The 22,700-nt window shown below is 40.1% G+C and overlaps 1 protein-coding gene across 1 annotated transcript; it reads left to right on the forward strand.

Moving 5' to 3' along the window:
- The first annotated feature begins 422 nt into the window (after positions 1 to 422).
- RAB32 (RAB32, member RAS oncogene family) lies at positions 423 to 22,038 on the forward strand. Its single transcript, XM_032684083.1, has 3 exons — positions 423 to 887; positions 17,751 to 18,028; positions 20,468 to 22,038. Exons 1-3 carry the CDS (start codon positions 659 to 661, stop codon positions 20,615 to 20,617), a joined length of 657 nt encoding a protein of 218 aa, XP_032539974.1. The 5' UTR covers positions 423 to 658; the 3' UTR covers positions 20,618 to 22,038.
- Positions 22,039 to 22,700: the final 662 nt, after the last annotated feature.

A 22,700-nucleotide genomic window follows, 5' to 3' on the forward strand; every position in this document is an offset into this window, starting at 1 on the left:
ATGGGTCACGGGAACCCTCCACTTGCCACGCATCCTGATAAAGCCCTCTCTGTTATAACACGCTTTGCCGAACGCTGGGGAGAAAACCCGAGTGTCTTCAGAGACTTCATCGGGAGAAAACTTCGCTGCCACCACTACTAGAAGGGGGAAGAGGATGGCACCGATGGGGAGCTGAAACTTCCCTGGTCCGAGCCCTCTTTCGAAGCTCAGTTCCCGCTACGGCCGCGACCCCGCTCCGCTCTCCTCGAGTGCTTCCAGCCCATCCCGCCCGCTCTGGCGGATGTGGAGCCTAGGCAGCTTCTGGGACACACGCAAACCTGCTCCTGCCGTGCTGCGCCCCGATTCCCACCCGGTATCCCGGAGCGGCGGGGCGGGCCAGGTCCGCCCCCTGCCCCTCCCCACCGCCCTCCCCCGGGCTGGTATAAGCCCGCGGAGTTTCCGCGTCCTGTGACTGCAGTCAGGTGGTGGCTGGGGTTCCCTTCTCCCTTCCTCTCTCTGTCCTGCTCCGTCTTCCCCCGCCCGGGGAGGGCCGGCCCTGCAGGGAGCCGGCTGGAGAAAGTTGGAGGAAAGTTGCTAGCTGGGAAAGTTTAGAAGCGGGAGAGTCGCGGCCCCGGCAGCCCGGCCTCTCCGCCGCACTCCACGGGAGGGAGGGCCGAGGATGGCCGGCGGGGAAGGAGCGGGCTCCGGCGTGCCGGAGTGTCGGGAGCACCTCTTCAAGGTGCTGGTGATCGGGGAGCTGGGTGTGGGGAAAACCAGCATTATCAAGCGGTACGTGCACCAGCTCTTCTCCCAGCACTACCGGGCCACTATCGGCGTGGATTTCGCGCTCAAAGTCATCAATTGGGACAGCAAGACCCTGGTGCGGTTGCAGCTCTGGGATATAGCAGGTACGGGACGAGGCGGGCTTCTCCCTGCGGGGTGAGCCCCGAGGGTGCTGTGAACCTGGCTACTGGGGGCCCGAGTCACGGCTTCTGCGGACGAAAGTGTATTTTGACAGTGAAATCTGCTTTCTTGTTTTTCTCCTTTCCCCTGTTCCATGCAACCTCTCTTGCCTGCCTTGAGGCATAAGTAGAGGGAGTCTTGACGTGGGAGTGAAGTTTTTGGCTTTTTAGCGGCTCTGTGTGCTGATGTTAACTGACATTGTGGGGCTCTTGGCTTGACCCGGGGTTTTGTAGCAGTCCTCAAGCAGCTGCTTTGCTCTGACTGCCGGATGCACAGCTCCCGGAGGGTTCCTGCTCGTATTGCTCTTCCTGACCTGCTTGTCTGGGCCCTAGTGGCCTTGGTTATGGCTACTGCTGAAATCAATTCATGGTTAAGGCTCTGTAATACATCTAGAAGAAATAAATATCTTTTCCAAGTAGGCTGTGTTTAGTAAGCATGCTTTGCAGGTTAAAGGTAACTCAAATAGCTAAAATTGTCCTCAAAAGAGGTATGCGAAACTTTGTGTGTTTGGAGCCACCTCCTTGATTTAAAAGTAATTTATGTCCCTGAAAGGTGGAGTGAGGGAGTGGAACTTCTGTTATGCTTAGCTCTACATTCAAATAATGAGTTTGTGTATTAGAAAGGTACTTCGAGCATGTGGAAGCAGAAAAGCCCTGCTCACTTGCGCAAACTGTGCATCATTCCTTTCCTCTATGTAGTTCAAAACTGTTCTTTAACACCTCTGTTTCAAAGGTTCCAGTTGTATACCTACCATGGTTAACTTTTCTTATGCTGCAATGTTAAATGCCATAGAACAATCTCTGTTTTGCTGTGGCCTTGTAAGAAGTCTGTCCAGTCAGCTCCTTAATTACCTTGGTTGGTATTGTATTTCTGGTTTTGTGTGCAGCCCAGATGTTAACCTGCAGCTCTCTTCATCCGTGTCTGCCATCTTCAGAATATATCCAGTTTTGGATATGAAAATATATTTGAAATCCTGGTGTTTAAACTTATGCTACTGGAAGACACAAGATAAAAAAACTGGTAGTTACTGTTTCCATTAACTCTGTGCTTTATCAGTGGAAGCTCAGAAATGAGGAAGTGTAATGTGTGGCTGCTGTAGCCCTGTGGCAGACCAGCTGTACATCAGCTTCTCTTCTTTCTGCTCTAAAACACTATAAATGTGATTCCTCAGATTAAAAGCCTGCTTCTTACTGCCATATGCCGAAACACCCCATGTATCTTTCTGCTGCTGGCCTGTAGGGCCAATGAAAATATTTTGTAATTACTGTTTTGAAGAGCATGTAAAATGTTGGCAAGCTTTCTCTTCTGATGTGTTCCTTTTGCAGATCAGCTTTAACTTTCTGTAAATCAATTAACAGTATCAGTACAAGCTGCTGCAATCCCCTGGGTATATTTTAGCAAGTCTGGGGTTCCAAAGATAGAAGAAGGGAGGCTATCAGGATCCTGGGGTTTGGCAGGCTGCCATGCTTGCATTTGACTTCTTTTCAATCCTTAGTCACTGAGACTGGGGCAGGCTGTATGTTTTTCCAAAGCAACCCATTTCAACAGGATAGGCAGAAACTTAGCTGTAACTTGTAACAAAGAACATTACGTTTTGGGAAATTCTATCAATATATCCATGTGTTAATTTCAAAATCCAGAAGACAATATTTTTCACTCTTGATTATTGCCCTTAGCGTGTTTTTGACACTTATAGGTAAAGACTGAGTTAAGAGTTTCTAATTAATCCCTGGAAGCTTGTGCTCATATTTGATAGATTGAAGAATTAAATTTTTTCCTGTCACTGAAATATTTTTCTTATTTAATAGTACTTTTGTATGAAACCCCTGGCTAGTCTTTCCGTAGCAAAAATGGGAAGATACAACTGTTCTGCAATTTGCACTCCAAACTCTTAGTCTAATCTGGTAGTAGTTCAGGCTATTCTGTTTTCAAGGGGCTGAGGGTTCTTCGCCCAATAAAAAAAATAAGACCAAGAGGGGAAGTAATCTTAAACTTAATCATTTTTGATTGACATGTGCTTAGCCAGCGTGAGAGTGACAATTCGGACTCCTATAGCACTTGACATCTCAGAGTTAATAATTAAAATAAAGAGTGTTTTAATATCCATATGAGTTATTTGATGGTCTTAAAACTGCTGAAGTCCTCAGCCTGGGATTGTGTTCTGAAGTTGTTTATGTACACAATCAGGAATATTTCCAAATACCTGAAGATGTCAGCAGATTTATATTGAAGTTATTAGTTAAAAAAACAAGTTGAAGATGGCTTCTATATAGTCATAGAACGTATTCTCTAAAGCACTTTATTGAAGTATGTAGCACAGTGCCTGAGCATGTGATAGTCATTCCCTTTTAACTCATCAGCCCAGCCGTCTTCTGGCTTTCAACAGCTCATGTATTTTGGTGTGTCTTTTGGTGTGTGCAGACAAACAGCTTTAGATCTCTTGAAGAGATCTGAATCTTGTGGTAAGTAATGTTACGTGTGACTTTCCTGCAAGCAATATGGTGCTGAATTGATTTTGATGCATTTCGAAAGGCTTCTGAATTAAAATCTAACACTTATGCATAGAAAGAGAGATTACACGAGCCAGCAGTGTGCCCAGGTGACTAAGAAGGCCAGTGGCATCCTGGCCTGTATCAGGAACGATGTGGCCAGCAGGACCAGGGAAGTGATTCTTCCCCTGTACTCAGCACTGGTGAGGCCACACCTGGAGTACTGTGTCCAGTTCTGGGCCCCTCAGTTCAGGAAGGATATTGAGGTGCTGGAGCAGGTCCAGAGAAGAGCAACAAGGCTGGTGAAGGGACTCGAGCAAAAGTCCTGTGAGGAGAGGCTGAGGTAGCTGGGCTTGTTTAGCCTGGAGGAGGCTCAGGGGAGACCTCATCACTCTCTACAACTACCTGAAAGGAGGTTGTAGCCAGGTGGGTGTCGATCTTTTCTCCCAGGCAACCAGCATTAGGACAAGAGGGCATGGTCTTAAGCTGTGCCAGGGGAGGTTTACGTTGGGTATTAGGAAGAAATTTTTTACAGAGAGAGTAATCAGGCATTGGAATGGGCTGCCCAGGGTGGTGGTGAATTCACCATCCCTGGAGGTGGACTGGGTGTGGCACTTAGTGCCATGGTCTAGTAGCCATGGCGGTGTTGGATCAAGGGTTGGACTTGATGATCTCGGAGGTCTTTTCCAACACAGTCGATTCTATGATTGATGATGATGCTTATTTTTCACTAGATCAGTGTACATAACAGTTCATCATAAAAAGGTCTCCTTAAAGACCTGGCTGCAGCAATCTAAGGTTTTGTACTTAAGTCAATGCTAAGAACTGACTATATAGTTCATTCATCAGCTTAAGACCATAATGCAGATACTGTGCTATGTTGTGCTGTGTATTGCAATGCAGCAGGTTCCTAGGTGACTTCAAATTCTTGTGCTGGCTGAGGATTTATTTTAGGTTTTGGTTTTTGTTTTTTGTTTGTTTGGTTTTTTTTTAGTGATAATTCTATCAAATGGAGCATGACAATGGTACACTGCCTATGTTATTTTTTTTTTTTTCTGAAAATAGCCGCCTTGTAAGGTACGAACTGATGCAAATTTTTGCAGCAGCATCAAAGGGGAGGGGATGTGAAGTGATGAAGGGAGAGGAAGCGTACTGTTGTACGTAGACTTCTGTATTTCAGAGTTACGCATTTTAGTTTTTAGGCACCAATTGTAACTTCTTGAATAATGGACATGAAAAAGCTTGGGAGTAAGACTGATCAGTCACTGTCAAATTATTTTGGTTACAGCATGAAGTATTCTGAAAAAAGCTGGATAGATTACATGCATGTTCATACAGGAGCAAAGCTTCTAAACCTTAGCTGCCCTTAGGCATTACTCCTGGGTGTTTTGTTTGGTTGTTATATCTTTTTTTTTTTTTTAAATCTTGATGTGTAAAGTAGCGATCAATTTCTGCATAAATTCTGAAAGTGTTAGAAGCAGGTTAACTGCCTTGATCAAAGGGCATAAATGATTAGCAAAATAAATAGGACATAGGAATGAGTCATTGTGGTAAAGAGATGCAAAACAAAGAAATCCTAATGATAGGGAAGCGCTTTTATAGTCTGTTTCAATACACTAGAGATTGCTACTTGACAAACTTGATGTGTTAATGAGTATACTGCACTGACCACAATGTGGTCAGGAGGTGTATCTAGCCTATTGATGAAACTTAGATGATACTGAGAGAACACTTTAAGGATTTTCTATATCATAGAAACTTTTGATCTCATCTAATGAAACCAGCAACTGAGTAGCATTAGCTGCTGCTTTATGATCACATTGACTATCACTGTCACTCACAACAGCCTGTATGAACATGCAAATTGCTGGACGGCAGGAGTGGTAAAGATCATAGATGACCACTTGAGCTTGGCTTCTCATGAAGGATGCCACTAACGGCAACTGGTAGACAAATTTGATTTTAAAGCTTTGGCTGAGCAATTCTGAATTAACTTCAGTGTAATAGCATCCTTCTTCCAGGACTGTATTGGAATTTCCTTGTAAAAATATTTATTTAAAATGAAGTAATGCTCTAAGTGGAAGCGTGTGGCTATGAAATAGGCTAAACAGAAGAGGAGTTATTGTACTTTGGTGTTCTAAATTTGCTCTACATGCTTTCAGGAGTTGAATGATAAGACTTGTAGCATGCAAATTTGTTACTAAAACCTTGTTTGTCTCCTTGAGAAGATCTGAACTCTAAAGGTATATACCAGTCTCCAAGAGAATGGAGAAATCAGACAAAGTATTTTGGCTGAATACTAAGTTGAAGAAGAGCTGAAAGAACCCATCTTTTCTAACACTCACAAATGAGTGTTAGATATGTGAGTTGATGTTAAACGTCTAACTTATTTAGAAAGTTTACTTGCTCTTATCTATAGGAAGCCATGAGAAATGGGAAAGAGTTCAGGAAACTATGGATGTGGTTGACTTTCAAAGGCATTCAGGCTGTCCCAGTATGTGAGATAGTGTACTTCCATGTGAAAACCCTTAGTTTCAAGCAGCTCTATATTCCAGTTATTCTGTCTGCTTTTATGCCACTGGCATGTCATAAGGCTGCCAAGTTGCTTCTATGTACCAGGTCATTAACTCGTTTCTTGAATTATGAACTGATTTAACTTATTTTCTAAGTAAGGTCTAAAATAAGCCTTAAGTGACATTAATGCATCCCTGAAAGTCTATAGGGAGCAACCAGAAAACTTCTGCCATTTCCTATCCGTACACAGCTCTGTGCCATAGAGACATATACTCTTCAATTGCTTTGCAGAGGAGTCTCTCTCAAGTATGAAGAGCTTGGAGGCAGCAGTCTCTGAAGGTAGTCAAGGTATTCTTGTAACAACTTGTCCTTACCCGCAACACATTTTGAAGGGATTAAAATGGCAACTCCTGCAAAGAAACCATGAAAAAATTGCTTAGCTGTGTGCCTAGCACAAGTGAGCATAGGGTGGAGGCAGGACAATCCACGCATAACCTGGCCCCAACTGTGGGGGAGCTTTTCCTCCCTGCACATAGATAACTGCATGAGAAATGTATGTGGAACTTGGAGCTCCAACCTTTTTCAGAAACTGTTTTCTCTGAGGTTATTTCCTAGTTTATATGGTGATGAAGGTTCCAGGTGCAGCTGCCTTCATGTGGAGATGGGAGTGCTATCGTTTTGCTAACACATGATGCAGGTTAGAAAACTCCCAGTCAGGGTTGGAGAATCTTTTATGTGACTGTCTACAGACTCATGAAGAAGACGTGAAAGACTTGTGACTTAATTTCTGAATGCTTTCTGTTCACACATGTTTAAATGTAAATCTCATAAGAGAAAATTTATGTAAAGATGGTGTTGGCTGGAAACATGCAAGATTAGCAGATAAAGTTTGAAGAGGGGAAGTAGAAGGCCTGATCATGTTGAAAGATTTTGAACACTGACATAGAAGCACTAGAGGCAAGAAACAGAACTGAAGGTGTACTGAATGTTTCCATCTAGAAACCACTCTGTGGGAAATCTTGTGTGGGTGTCCTTTCTTATGGCTCTTCTGGAATAGCTGGATTAGGGTTATGAGAAGTCAGTTGAGAATGACTGGCTGTGCTTGGAGCTCTATAGCAAAGTATCCAAATAAATGCTGAACATGTTTAAACTTGGGGTTTGTTGGTCTATTTCCAGCTTTTAGATATCCTTGAATACAAACAAATTCTGGATGTTTTCTTTTTCAGGAATTCCTCTGTTTAGGTGCACTTTTAATTAAATGCTCTCAAGCGAGGTATAGTTATTGGTCTTGCTGATGAAGGGCTTTTTGTGTTTTATCAGTGGGGTACCAAATCATATCAGTGAAGGTTCTTTTGCTTAGTACTATGCTATGTAGGAACTCCAAGTACCATGTATGTTGTCTTGAGCTAAACTTAAAGCCAGTGTGCTGATGGAATTCCATAAGCATGTGCGAAGTGCTGCTGTGGTGAAGTTGGTGTTGTAAGGTAGTTTAGTATGGTAATTTTGATTATGCAAGGCAGGACTTTTCAGTTAACTTACAGTTAAATGGTAGAATTGAGACAGATGTTCTTTGAGTGTCTTGGAAATAAGCTTAGAATTTCCTCATAGGGTTTTCTACGTGTTCTACAAGAAATGGGGTTAAAGATGTGATTCGAGAAGACCATGTGATCTATTGCAGGCTTAAAAGAAAGTTCTGAGTATTTGTCATGCAGGTACTCTTAGTTTCTGTCAATGATGAAAAAGGAACTTAGTGCTTGAGTTAACTCTAGGGGACAAATGGTGCTTCAGCCTTATGTCCGAATAGCAAAGGTTCATGTCACAGTAGTTGTTCAGAAGCTTTGTGCTTTTTACAAGATCACAATAAAAATGCTTTGCTAATACTCTGATACAGAGAATAAAGCATGGGTGAACCTCAAATTTGTACCACTCAAATGGTGGAGGGGCTACCTTAAATTCTTATGTGCAATACAGTAGAGAGGAGGGAAAATAGTATATATCGCACAACATAATTAATTTTTGTATTCAGTTATAAAACAAACTAGAAAGCTTTGCAGAAATAATTATCTTATGTGGATCATAAGCTTTTCTGAGGCAAGTATTAGCTAAATTCTTGCCTTTCATGTAATACTGATTCAAGTAGTCAGAAATTAGGCTGGTTTGACAAGTCAAGCACATTATCCTTCAGAGACAAACTGGTATAGACAATATTGAATATATACTTTTTTTTTTTTAATGCATGGAGTTTACATGAATGTAAATCAAGCTTTATCAACTCTCCTTGCATCAGTGTTGTAGCTTCAGAATCTTGGTGCTTCACCTTATTTACATTTCCACTTTGCCTCTTACCAGTTTGATTTTCTTTGTATGCACACTAGGACAGGGTGTTACTGAAGTGCATAGCCATGAGTACAGTGAGCTTGCAAATGTTTTAAAGGGATAGTTCTCAACTGATTACCTGTGAAATACAGGAAAGAAAATAATCCTAGCAGCCTGGTTTCAGAAAAGGCTCCAACATGCTGTAAAAAACCCAAGATTCTTCCCTTCAGCCACTAAAATTCAGTCTCAAGCTGTCAGAGATCTTCCACGAACTCCTGTGGTAACCATTGCCTTGCTCTTGTAGTCTGCTGTAAACAGTTCCCTCCAAATACTTGCTTCAGAAGTTCAACCATGATATGCCATGTTAGAAGGAAGTGATTTGCAGTAAGGGAATTTCTATTTATATTTTTGTATGAAAGCATCAGAATCTCTCTTGTGAAATTCTTGCACATCTAACATGAAGAGCAGTAAGCAGTGACTACAAAGCACAGCATGTTTCTTAAGCAGCCTGTGGTAGAATGCTCAATGTTCAAAGTTCTCATCTGGCTATGGAAACACAGAAAAAGGATAAATGGGATTATATTACATTTTGAAAAATGATGGAATTTCAGGGATTTATAGAGCTTTTTTAGAAATAAATGCCTGAACTCTGTCTAGAAGGCTGGCAAACTTTCAGTAGCGTGTCTTCTACATTAGCAGGTAATGAAAACCAATATTCCTTATTGCATGGATTTTAGAAACTTTTCAAATAATAGATTTAAAAGCAGCCTCTGAATGTCACTGCAAACAGCTTATGGGAACTTGTTCTTTAAGTACTCCTTGACTAGAGTACTGGGTAAAGTGGCAGCTATTTGATACAAAATTCCAATCTCACACAATGTGCCATGACACATTGAAAAAATGTTAATCTCTAAAATGGTCAATCTCGTGATAAAGTTGTTCTTGAGACAAACTGACTTTAGAATTGTTCTCCTGTGTAATGCTGTAGTGCCATGCAGCATCACCGTTAAGTACACAGTGCAGCTCTGGCTGCATGACAGTGCATCAAAGGATATGGATTAGAAGGTGTCAGGCAGGAAATAGCTTAACTCTGACCATGACTTGTTTGGGCAAGTCTTGGGCAATTGCTTGTTAAAGCAATGTAGGAAGTATGAATTCATGCTGTTACTGACACTAATTGGACTGTCAACTTTTTTTGTATACTAATGCAATGAGAATTGTTCCATAGGTGCTGCATTTCACAGCTAGTTAGAAATCATGTAGTTTGGTTGAACTCTGCTCTTCTGGGGATGGAAATCTAGCACTTAAACAGGGATTTTTCTCTCTTGCTTGCTGTTTAGCAGAGATGCAAGCAAAATAGGTGGAACTTTCTTGTACAAATACGACTGTCATACTGCTGCATATTATATGCTTTATGTTGGACAAAACCCATTGAACTGTAAGTGCAGGGTATTGCCTCTAAATTTCTTAAAGACAAGATAGTAAGGTGCTAAAGTCACTTTGGGCAGTTAAATAATTAGATTAGCTCAAGGCTATGGGCAGCAATGAAAAGTTTGTCTTGCTGTAAAATTCCCTGTAAGAGCTGTGCAATTGCTGGAGGAAGACATTCTATCTTTGTGAGAGAGAATGTTATGCTTTTTCTATTAGGATGATAGATGTGGTCAGAGTTCGTAGTGGAAATCAGGTGTCTAGCTTCTGAACACTTGCCATCTCAGTACTCTTGCTGTTGGATGCCATACTCCATGTAGGGTATCACAAGGGCAAAGTAAAGGGCAGAATTACCTCCCTCAACCTGCTGGCTGCACTGCTTTTGATGCAGCCCAGAATACAGTTGGCTTTCTGGGCTGCAAGTGCACGTTGCTGGCTCCTCCACCAGCACCCCCAAGTCCTTCTCCCCAGGGCTGCTCTAGATCTGTTCATCCCCCAGCCTGTATTGATACTGGGGGTTGCCCTGACGAAGGTGCAGCACCTTGCACTTGGTCTAGTTAAACCTCATGAGATTCCCATGGGCCCACTTCTCAAGCTTGTCCAGGTCCCACTGAATGGCATCCCATCCTTCAGGTGTGTCAACAGCACCATTCAGCTTGGTGGCATCTGCACATTCGCTGAGGGTGCACTCAATCCCTTTGTCTATGTCATTAGATAAATGTGTTGTTCAACACCTCTGGTTTTAACATATGGCAACTTTGCACTAATAGCTGAGATAGGTATGAGTGAGGAGTGGAGAGCCATCTAGGACTGACAGTCTTGGAGTCTGCCTACTCTCAATCTATGGCTGCTATCCATGGGAAAAAGCAGGTAGACACACTTGGAACATGAGTGGTAATATTGTTAGTGGTTTGGTTAACCTACTTCTTGCAGAATAACAGATCCAATCTAATTAGGTAAGACAGTTCTGGGACAAGATGTGCTGGTTCAAAGAGATGGAGGAAGGCTGTCAGCAATGGTAACTTGCCAGTAACATGTTTATATATTGCTCTAGAAAGGAACCTTGGTCAGCTCACTCCTGATCCTGGTGATGCTCAAATGTACATTAGATGTTTGAAGAACTAGGAGATGCATCCTCAGGGCAGTTCTGGATATTTACTGTATTGTGCCAAACATCCAGCTAGCATCCAAAGTGTGGTCTCTTCTTGCATGTAGCTCCTAAGGGCTTAAGTGAGTTTTGAAAGTGATGGTGGTTCTAACTCAGCAAGATGATTGGTCTATGTGCCCAGTTGTTTTGGATGGTGCTTTAGCTTAAATCAGTTGCACTGAATGACATTATTTGAGAGTTGGAATAGTAAATGAGGCAATGCCACTTAGCTGTTCCTGGAAAAAAGAAAAGGTGTTTCACTTATTGTTCAGTTGTGCTTTTTTACTGTCTAGGTTGAATAAAAGCACAAATGTCTCATGGTCCTGAAAAGTGACTGAAAATATTAACTTGTGGAGTTTGGCACTGAAGCCTAGATACTAGCACTGTGCTTGTATGCTGTGTGGCCAATAAGGTCAGAGTAGTTGATAACAAGGACCTAAGAGCCATGGTTTTGGCAGTCAAATTAAAGTTAGTCTAACTGTGCCTAGTGACCCTTCTTGAATTTTGGTATGAGTGACTATTAGTGGTCATGGTAAATAGCTGATCTGAGAACCCCTCACACAATGAAAGGAGAATGTTTAAGTATGTCCAGACTAAAAATGGTTTATTACAACAAGCCACTATAGCTTAATAAGCATCCTGTTCACTGCAGTGTATAGTTACGTGAAATGCACTAGTAGGGTAATACTTCTATGCATTTTGATCTGATTGAATTTGGTTCACTAGATCTGCTGGTCATTTTCTTTACTAGTGCAGTATTGCTGGATAGTTTTGGGGGGTTTTGCCTTGGTTTTATAGATAAAACTTTTCCTGTGTGGCAGATTGCTTCTTTCTTCCTTGAACTTAAACTGCCTTTTCAACTATTTGAATTCTCTTCTTCAGTATTCTGAAGGATAAAATTGGTGAGAGCTGTTTGACTTTATTTATAAACTAAGGACTTTTCGCTGTTTATCAGGCTTTTGATAACTCTGTATTATGGGGTCTAGGAAAAAAAAAATGCAAAACTTCACTGCAGTGGTCAATACGGCAGCAAACAACTTTGGAGTAAAACTCTTCAGGTAGTTGTATATTGACTTTCAGGGGAACGTAGTCTAGACTATACCTCTGTGGTTTAAGATTATTTGATGTGGAACTGCCAAACTTGTTAAAATCATATTTTGAGCTCTGGCTACCCATTAAGCTGATTAGCCTGTTAAAGATGACTTGAACTAATGTTACTTCAATGAAAAAAACCTGTTTGTTCCATAATTTTTCCAGTTTTCAGGGTTTTATAACCCTTGGTCATCTTTTTCCTCCTCATTAATGAAACAGCTTCTGGAGGATTCCAAAACTATTGGTCACATCTGCGAGAGAAGAACTTTGAAGAACTTTGTCCAGTTGTCCATCGGTATTCTGGATGAGATATTAAGAGTTTAAATGCAACTAAAACAATTCTGTTTTGAGTTGTGTGGCTTCAGATAAGATTAAGCTTAGATTTTTTTACAAGGTAGGGGGACTCTTGCCATACTGTTGGTATTGAAAGAGGTAAAGCAAAGTCACCTTCATAACAAAAATAATAGCTGGGGAAGCTTCTTCTAGATAGGCCCTTTTATGCTCTTTGAATAAGTTCTGTTAGTTCATATAAACTACATATTAAGATTTAAATATATAGTAAGTAATTTGGGAGAACGGACCCTGACACACTCAATATTGTGCATGTTGAACAATCACTTTTACATTTAAATTGCTTTTTCTAGCCCTGATTCCCATCATGTAGGAAGAATTAGGAGCAGAAATAATGGTATGATTGTAGGGTATATTTTGCTAACCATAGGAAACAACTGCCACAATAAGTCACTTCTGTAATAAACAGGACACTATTGTTTCTCCCTTACACTGGGAAAGATTGCTGTAGTAACTCTTTAAAATGCACTCACTTCAAGGCAAGGTTGACACTCTTTTTGACTTTTACAGTGGTAACTTATCTTTTGCTGTGAAGTAAGGGACAAAGATAAAGCTTCAAACCTGGCCATATTTTTTTCATGCAGTTTTTAACTTACAGTTCATCCCCCATTACAATGTAAACTGGAGAGTAATAATAGCTCCCAAATTCTGATACAGTTCTAAACTCAACTTTATTCCTATAATGTTGCTGTAGGCAACTGTATTAGTTCCTGGTGTATGTCATTGTGCAAGTATTTCACTTAAGGTTGTTGCAATTACTGGACAATATGGTGACAATATGTGCAGAGTCATTTAGATGTGAAAATTTTGTGGTTGAGAATGCAGAACTTTGCATAGCATGCAGTCACTTCCACACCCCTGAATAAAACCTCTGATCCTTGTGACTGTCTTATAGCTTAGCTCCTCATTTATACCTGAATCCCTAAAACACAAAGTATATTTTGTGGTACCATCAGGTTTATGTCAAGGCAGTAGACCTACCAGAATAGTTGGTCTTGTGATGTCCTTTCTATACTGTTGTAGTAAGCAAGTAGTTTTCTTCCTGCCCTCTTCTTTCCAAGTTTATATATACACACTGGAGATTTTAAGTCTAGTTTAATCTGATCAATTTTAGCCTTTTTCTCCTCTGGGGGTATGATCCTCTTTCTGCATTGCTCAAGACTATTGTCACACATGGTGAAATGAGTACAGCAAACATCCTGCTGGACATAGGAAGGGGCATGACAAATCTCTTAACTGTGCATGGCAGAAATTGAGATGTTTAGTTTTAAGAACAAAGAGAATGATGATCAGACTTGACTTTGGAGGAGTAGTGTGTTCTACAGTTTGCTTTTTCTGTATGAGTTTTTTGGGGTTTTTTTGCAAGCAGAAAAGCACTTGCAAAAGCTCTGCCTGAAAGTCCTGTTAAATTTTCAAAAGGCGGTCTTGAATACTCTTCATCCCCCTACAAGAAGCTTAGTGTGTGCCTTGTCAGTAGTGACAGGGTTGTAAAGAAATTCCACTTAGTTGAAATGGAATTCTCTTTCTGCCTCATGCCATATACCTTTTACTAAACAAAACTCTTACCTCTTGTTTCTGTCTTCTTTCTATGAAATAGGGTATATCCATCCTCATTAGGTCTCCAGACACAATGGAAAAGCAGTTGTAAGCTAGTATTCAGGTCAGATTTCTTGTTAGTGGATGAATTCTAGAGGTGAAAACAGCTCTGTAATAAACTGGTTTGGAGTTTGGGTTACTTTAGAAAAGGCAGCACTCATACTGGGCTGTATTTGACCTATTAAAAGGCATTTATCTCTAAAAATAAATGATATTGAGCTTAGAAGGATTTAATATCTCCCTTAAACACATATAACATAAAGCTTAAATCTTATACGTAAAGATAGAAACTTTCATGTGATAATGCATGTAAGTTTTCTACTTTCACTCAAATTAAAATTGTGGAAAAATATGTATTAATGTTTTTCCAAATCTAAAACTGTAAGAGAGTACTATAAGAGTTTTAAATTCTATCAATAACACCTGCTGAAAATAATATTTAAATGATTGTTCTGGACAGCTGAAGCCCATGGTCTTTAAAGTGGTTGCTATAGAGTACAAAGTAACATCCCTTTGCAAAGGCTTGCATTCCTACCAAAACTGCTGTTGTACGTGTTGAGAAAAACCACTGTACAAGGCTTACCTTACACAAGGCACCTGCATTATTCTAGAATTCCTGAGTCTTCAAGTTAGCAGCACAACCTCATTTACAGTGGCCTTTCCTGGTGAGGCCATGATGGGATTCAGCTGGTCTAAATTGGTAGTTCTGCTGCAAACCTGTTGTTGCCTCTCTGGTACAGCATATCTGGCTGATGGTTGCAGGGTGTTGAAGCTTCACATAGGCTGGGAGATACTGGGGCATGAAAAGTCACCAGTGTCAAGGAACCACCTGCCAGGCAACCTTGGTTAGTGCAGCTCTCCAGCTCATTGTGTGTAAAAGCATTGGGCCAGGTGGGTGGGAAAGACAGACTATGGTAGAATGTTGGGACATTCTTGGAAATGGAATAGAAAAACTTACCTGAGTGATGATCAGAGTTTCTGGCAAAGGCTAGGTCCCCTGGTATTTCTCTAGGATAAGCCATTTGGTGGTGTTTAGGACTTTGTCAGGTTTGGTTGTGAGCTATACTTTGTAACTTTTTTTCTTTGAAAGATTATATGTAATGCTGTACTAATTTGACCTCTTTTGTACACCTTAAATGCGCTGCTGTGCATGTTTTGGCAAAGGTTATAGCTACAGGAGGCTAGTATGGTTGCCTTGCTAGCTGTGTTTCTTTAAAGCTGTTTTGGATGGGAGGGCAATAGGTGGGAAGGGATTCAGTCAGTGGTGATGTCCTTCACTGTGGTAACTGATTGCAGCCATGTTTACCTACAGCATGCTTAGCTATCTGAGAAATGGTAACTGCCTGATAACCTTTTCCGCTGTTCCTAAATAACTTAGTTTATGTAGTGATTGTGTTGGGTCTACTCCTTGCTAGTAACAGTCTAGCAATCCTTTCTGCAGCTAATCAATAAAACTTCATTTTCTTATGTAAATGTTCAGCAAGTTTTTGGAAAAACTTACAGCCTTAATTAAAGATCGAAAGCCCCCCAGCTTTCCATTAGGGAGGACTAATGAGACTGTTTCCCTTGCTGCTTCAGATTCATGTTCAGTCTCACGTAAATAACAGCAAGTGGTGTTCATTTCTGCACCATTTCAGGGCTGAAGAACTCTTTCTGTAGAAGACTGAGTTGGTATAGAGCATTGTAGACCTTGAGATTACACTTATTTGTTTTGTGGATCTGTCCTATGATGTGAAGGGATATACTACTTGAACTGGACACAGGACTCAAGCACTTTAGCATAGTCCGAAGTGTTCCCAAATGGCAGGAATTGGTGGTTAGACTGACAGCTAAACAAAGGGGAAGCTTACAAGGAGCTCCTCATTGCTTATGCGGTACCCTATGCAGTGACTGGCTTAATATAACTAAATTTGAGTGTAGAACTCCATTAAAAAAACCAAAACAACAAAATCCCCACAATTGAAAAGTAAAGCTTCTTTGGAAGTGACACAATTGGCCTCCAGAAGTAGTAAAAACCTTCTGGTCTAACTCTTTGCTAACAGTATTTGATTTGTGAAAACTGTGGTCACATGGTACAACAGTTTGCAGTAAGGCTATACTAAAAATACCTTTTAGGCGTAAGAGTCCAGCCTGGAAAGACCTAGGGAGACAATGTGGGTTACTTGCATACACTCTTTAGGAGACTTGTATTAGCAATGTGGCTCTTCCAGTGTCATAGTCTCAGAGATGCAGTCTTGGTGCCTGGCCTCAGAATCCATGGCATAAATTCTGCCTCAAAACTTGAGCTTTGAATAGGGAGATCAGAGCTTTCCTCCTGGATGCTGCTTGTTCTCATATGCAATAATTAGCTGGTAGTGAAGTAATTCATGTGTCATTTCCATTCTGAAGAATATGCTGGCTACCGATGCTGTTTTATGCAGCATCGTACTTTAAAGGGAACAGCCAGAAATCAAGTCAGCTTCTTCATAGTTCTCTGGAAATTTACTGCAGCTGCTGCTGCTTTCAGGCAATTCTAACAGCTGCATAGGCAACCTTTTCAGAAAATGTCTGTAGGGAATGAGCTAATCATACACCGAAGTACTGATATTAAAAAGAGACAGTTGAGCTAGGAAAGCATGCTGCTGAACAGGATCCCTTGTGAAGTTCCTTCACCTATTGAATTTCTGGCTCCTTATGAGAAGATAACGCCTGGTTCTCCTTGTATCTGTTTGCCCTTGCTAATCAAAGGTGGACTTGAACATTTATAAACAGGACAACTAGGTTTCCAAATACAATTCCTACTTTCTCTATGTATTGTAAAACCTCATATCCACTAAGTGATAAAAACTGAAGTCATGATATACTGTAAACCTACATCATAAAGTGCAGGGACTACTTTTCCCAATGAAGTCTTCCAAACAAAACAGGAAGCTATTTTAGTAGCCCAAACTTCCAAAACAACGTGCTAGGACTTGACACTCAAGTATACACTCAAGTATATAGACGCTCAAGTTTTATACATACAAGTATAAAAACACATCATCGTGGCCTGACTGTCCAAACAGAAGAATAACTGAACTGGCACACTCTAATTCTACATTTCAAGTATACTGACTATAATAGTTGTTCTTAATAAGAAAAGGCTTTTTTTACTCTACTCACTGACAATTGATTCTTTTTTTTTCTGCATTTTCATTGTGATTAATCGTACTTTAACTATTCCAATAATCTTGTTTGAAATCCTGGGATTGCTGTAGAATTTCTATAGTTGGAAAATGATCCAGAGAAAATCTTAGGCTTAAAAGATGAAGTGAAAAATAACAGGTTTAGGTAGAACTGTTAAGCTAGCTCCTTTTGAACTCATCCCTAAGGAAAAATGTATAATATAGGTGACTTCTTCAGAAGATGCTTTGAAGGGTGTTAGCCTTGAAGCTTGCAGAAACCCTTGTTTTTCACCCTTCAGCAAAAGGGTGAGTTTGCTTAAATCTGTAGCTGAAGTAACTAGATTTGGATATAAGCCTTGATATTTTTTGATGAAAGAATGATTTGTGTATAGCTGTGCTAGTAGTGTTTTAGGCATTACTTCTCAAAGAACACTACTCAACAAATAAGCTTAAAAAAATTCAAAGTGGTAGTTGGGATTGCAAACTACCTTCAGCACCTGACTTGTCAGGTGTAATATATATAATGGCTGTTACAGTGAACTTACATATACCTAAATCTTTGTTCGCGAAGCCTAGCCATGATGACATAGGATAAAAGAGGCAGTGTTTTATGAACTAGATCACTAGACCCAAATGCCAAACTTATGAACTAAGCTGGTACAGTAGTCCATTTACACTGAATACAGTTCATGCTTCAATATAAATATGCTTGATCACTGTCTTCTCTTTCAGGCCAGGAGCGCTTTGGAAATATGACCAGAGTATACTACAAAGAGGCAGTTGGTGCTTTTGTGGTCTTTGATGTCACAAGAGGCTCCACTTTTGAGGCTGTTTCAAAATGGAAGCATGATTTGGACAGTAAAGTACTACTTCCCAATGGCAGCCCCATCCCTGCTGTTCTTCTTGCAAACAAGTGTGACCAGAAGAAAGATGGCAGCCAGAATCCCTCTCAGATGGACCAGTTCTGCAGAGAAGGTGGCTTTGTTGGATGGTTTGAAACATCTGCCAAGGTGAGCATAATAGAAACATGTTTTTAGTCTCTTGAGTATTGGCATAAGAATGGATGAATATAATCATGTAGGAAATAAAATTATGTATAGGAAGTGACAGTCAAATCTCCAGTGTTCAGCAAAAGTTTGAAGTGTTATGCAGGCTAGCTTCACTCCTGAGGAAGATGGGGCATATTTGGTTTAGATTAGAACTGCATCTTAAATTCAAAGACCCTTAAAACTTTCTGGAGATCTTGATTATCTGAGTTTGATGCATTTTTTTCATCTTGCATGCATGAGGATCAGAGTAATTCTTTAGATTTTAACCCTACTAAATGCTGATCAAACTATCTAAAAGGTACAGGTAATCTTTAGGTGCAGTTGTTAAAATTATAACTTCCATCTTCACTGTTGTATGTAGGAAATGGCAAGACTTGAAATAAAGTTTGCTCACTTATTACTACCTACCCACAGCGTTGCTAAAGCACTTTTCTATTTTATCAGGCAATGTCAAGACTGAACTGGATGCAAAACAAATTGTTCTGTATAGCAATTTAAGAAAGACAGCTGCTTTATTCAAACAGTTAACTTTGAGCAATTTCATTTACTGTACAGTTGTAGTCTGTGGACTTATCAATGCAGAGAGAAACTTGCAGCAGCTTAGTTGGAAATGAGATCCAGCATTTCCTTAAAGCTCAACTGATTCTTAAAATGAAAGATTGCTCTAGATCAAGACTGTGGCTGACAGACCAGATTACTTATCTGGCTGATAACTCTTATAAAGTTAGCTAAGCCTCAAGGTCCCACTTTTCCCTTGGCTTGTCTGCTTTCTGTAACTGCTGCTGCTGAACTGTCACACAGTGATGCTTCAACAACTCTTTTAAAGAAAAGTCTGTAAGAAGAATATTGGAAACAAAGTAAAAAGTTGCTTCTTGATCACTTTTGAAATAAGGAAGGATACACAGGGAAAAGAACTAGTTAAATTAGCTAAGAATCTGTTTGCATTGGAACAAATATTTGCAAACTCACTCATCTAAAAACTAAAAACTCATTTTTTAAGGCTCTCTATACTCAGAATACCAAGGTTCTGCTTTGGCTTACGTCTTCCCTGAAGCTTTATCTGCCCATAACACTGCTATTTATAAGCTTCATCATGGGGTGAAAATAAATGCAAGTAACATTGGAACAAAACCTAATGTGAAAGTGTAGTGATAGCTTGCATTTTAGGTGGCATTTAAGACATGATGGTATAAAACAAGGTTCTTGGTGCAGAGGAAAATCGAGATAATAAGTCATAGCTCAGTTATGAATTGACTTTAGGATGCAGAAGAGGTGTAGTTAAAAGAGCTTAGCAAAAATGCAGGACAGCTTTCTTGTTTTCTGAGCATGCCAAATCAGTTTATGGTTTCAAGTCCTGCTCACTTCAATACCTTGTTAATTTGCTTTTGCCTTTCTGCTGTAACTGATACTTGAATCTTCAGTCTAGTCTTCAGTAATACAGGTCTCACTCTGTCGGAAGAATATTAAAAGTGAAAGAACTGCAGACAGTATAAGTATTCATAGAAATATCTTATGGACATCTTTACACAAATATGAAGAGATTGCTTCTCTGCTCTGGGAAAAGTGCCTATCTGTAAACTGCCAAAAGCAATTTGTGGCTGACAATCACAAGCTTGGAAAGTGCAGTAGTGATGGGTCAAATGTTCTTATGATCCAACCTTGCTCATGTAGAGTTTAGATCTACAATTAGAGAAACAGAAGACTGTACAGGGCTGGTATCTTCTTTAGAACCAAAGATGAGCAGTTCCAAACATGGCAGCCCTGTGGTGAAGTAACAGGTGGCCCAGCAAGGTCAAACCTGTGGCCAAAGACCCTTTGTATTAGGGCCAGCTTAGACCCTCAGTAACTGGGATATCCTGACAAAGCACATCACTAAGTATTCTGCATACAGACCTTCTTTAGAGTGTATGAAGATACTTCTCAAGGCATGCACAAGAATATGCAGAGTGGGTAGATGAAGCACCTGAAAATAGTTGTGGCTTTGAGGCTCATAGAAAAGGTCCTTTTACATATATAAGTGCATCCAAACTGCAGCAAAAGACCCCAAAAGGCCTTGCAATACTATGGACAGTGCAGTGTAATTACCTGTGATCTGTCCTGATGCAGAAAAGCACTTTGGCATTTTTGAGTCTTCCATATGCAGGTGACATTTATATCCCTGACTCCCTACTGAATTAGTCACAGTATTCAATTTGTAATATTGGTGAATAGTTTTGTCTCAAACCTTTCTGGTAACTTTTTAAAAAAAAAAAGTGTGTGAGCAATGACCTGATGCATCTAAACTGTTTGTGTCATGCTGATGAGACTGAAGGGAAGTTTTTCTTTTTGGACAGCTTTTTAATAGGAATGTGTGACTATTTAAAAAAAAATCACTGAATTCTTTGCTTTTAACATCTTTAGGACAACATCAACATAGACGAAGCTGCTCGATTCTTGGTGGAAAACATCCTTGCCAACTACAAAACCTTTCCTAATGAAGAGAATGATGTGGGGAAACCAAAACTGGACCTAGACCCATTGAAAGCAGAGAGTAAATCACAGTGCTGCTAATGCTACCACTGTTAAGTAAATGTGATGGAATGAGCAGCAAGACTGTTCCTTAAATCAAAATGCTGCTATGGTGCTGCGTTGTGACAATCCATATGGGGTGTCTGGTACTATCTGAATTGGTGACTTTGGGTGTTTACATATTCTTGTTTAGCATGAAACTGTGTATCTTGTGCATTATCATTCCACTTGCTTAAGCGACTGCATCTAAGTCTGATTAGCATCTTCTTACTTGAGAACATAAGATAGTGTTTATACTCCTAAAAAGGAACAAAGACAACATTCAGTGCTTCTATGACATATGCTACATTCCAAATAGGACTCACTTGTCAAGGTTTTAGCTGAATAGACACTTGCACCTCTAAAGTAAACTTTTCCTTTGTCACCAGTAATGTCCCACTTTAGCCTTCTCACCTGCACAACTGTCCCTATTTATTATCCCCCACTGTGAGGGTCTGTCTCATTGCTAGTTGTCCTGGACTGAAACATCCTAGAAATCTTGAAGGGGCCAATGACAGATGGGAGGTATCTTTCCTACTGTGATCACTAGGACTGAATGGAATAGATGGCTTTTACCACTAAGTAAAACCAAGATGGTTAAATTATTGTATTTAACAAGGGAAAGACGGGGGGGAGATACTAACAAAAATGCATCTCCAGCCATTTAAGGCAGAATATTTTCAGCTAATGCTTTTACATATGAAACACATTAATGATACAATTGTACTGCTGGCACATAGTTATGGTAAACTCACCTGTGTGCACATCCAGAAATAAACATTCAGTGACTTTTTCATGCACTAACACCGAAAACTTTACCAAGAGCGCAAAAAGTACGTACTTTACTATCCTGTGATAATGAACTTCCTTCTTGCTTCTTCTATACTGAGATGGTTCTGAATACCATGAGGAAGGAGAGACGTCTTCAAGGAAATAGCTTAATTGGTTCATGCTAGCCTGTCAACCCCCCTGCCCCAAGCTCTATCTCTTTCAGTTTTAGAACAGTGCTGTGCTCTTTTGCCTACTTTGAACTGATGAACTGGCTTACCAGTTTGTAACTGTATACTGAGGTGCTTATTTCTTTGTTATAACACTCATGCATTTTTGGCAGCAAATGAAGATCAAAAGGATTAGAGAGATTTCATGGTTCTTGAATGCATTCTAGAACTCTGGCTCTGCCTGGCTCAAAGGCTTTGAAGCACCTCTTTGTATTAAGGGTTTCTTCTGTCCCAGTACCTCATTGCTACTGACTTCAGAAGTCTTATCTTGCTTGGTTTGATGGTACTGATGTTTACTTAAACATCAGAATTAAGTATGTGCAGGATTTGATATACTTTAATCTGCATTGAGATTTCTTAGGCTTTTTTTCTAAAGAGTAATGTACTTTTTAAGAGATAAATGAATAAATATTTTGGGGCATCTTATGTGTGTTGTTGGTGTATGCTTTTGAGAACATGAATCTTCACATATGTTCCACACTATACTCAAATGCTTTCACTGACATTTGAAAACAACTTTATTTTCTAGTACCTGCTGTGTTAAAGGTTTATTATCACTGTAAGGCTTGGCATAGGCTAAAACTGAGTTTAATTAGCTTAAGATCCTAAAGTAACTCAGATAAAAGGGTTCTTAGGATGTCTTCTAAGCCAACATCTTTCTCCAAGCAAAGTCATAGCAATGTGCTTAGGTGTTCACCGGGTCTAGTCTTAAACCTTAAACAATGGAGAATGTATGGGCTTGGGAAGGTTGTTTCAATGCCTGCCTGTCCCCTGAGCATTTAACTAGCCCGAACCTTTGTAACTTTCATTTATGTGTCCATGGTCTCTTTCTACTGTACACCACTGTAAAGAATGTCCTTTAGATTTGTGCAGACTTATTGCATGTGTAAAGCTTGATTGCTCTTTTTTTCTTTTGAAAGCCTGTAGCATTTCAGAAAGGAAGTTGCATCCCATTCATGTTCCTTGCTTGCTGGCTTGTCTGAGTTGTTAACCTTTCTGGCTAACCTGAAACTACCATAATCTTCCTATTCAATCACTTGAACAACTCCATTTAGGCTGTAAACTCAGTCTTGATAAGGTGTTTAATC

This window comes from Chiroxiphia lanceolata, chromosome 3, assembly GCF_009829145.1.
Source record: "Chiroxiphia lanceolata isolate bChiLan1 chromosome 3, bChiLan1.pri, whole genome shotgun sequence".
Classification (NCBI taxonomy): Eukaryota; Metazoa; Chordata; class Aves; order Passeriformes; family Pipridae; genus Chiroxiphia; species Chiroxiphia lanceolata.

Excerpts from the sequence above, each read along its gene's own strand:
- RAB32 (XM_032684083.1), top strand. The coding sequence starts at position 659 with ATGGCCGGCGGGGAAGGAGCGGGCTCCGGCGTGCCGGAGTGTCGGGAG. Across the intron at positions 888-17,750 it reads GCAGCTCTGGGATATAGCAG|GCCAGGAGCGCTTTGGAAAT; the intron begins GTACGGGACGAG and ends CTTCTCTTTCAG. Across the intron at positions 18,029-20,467 it reads GGTTTGAAACATCTGCCAAG|GACAACATCAACATAGACGA; the intron begins GTGAGCATAATA and ends TAACATCTTTAG.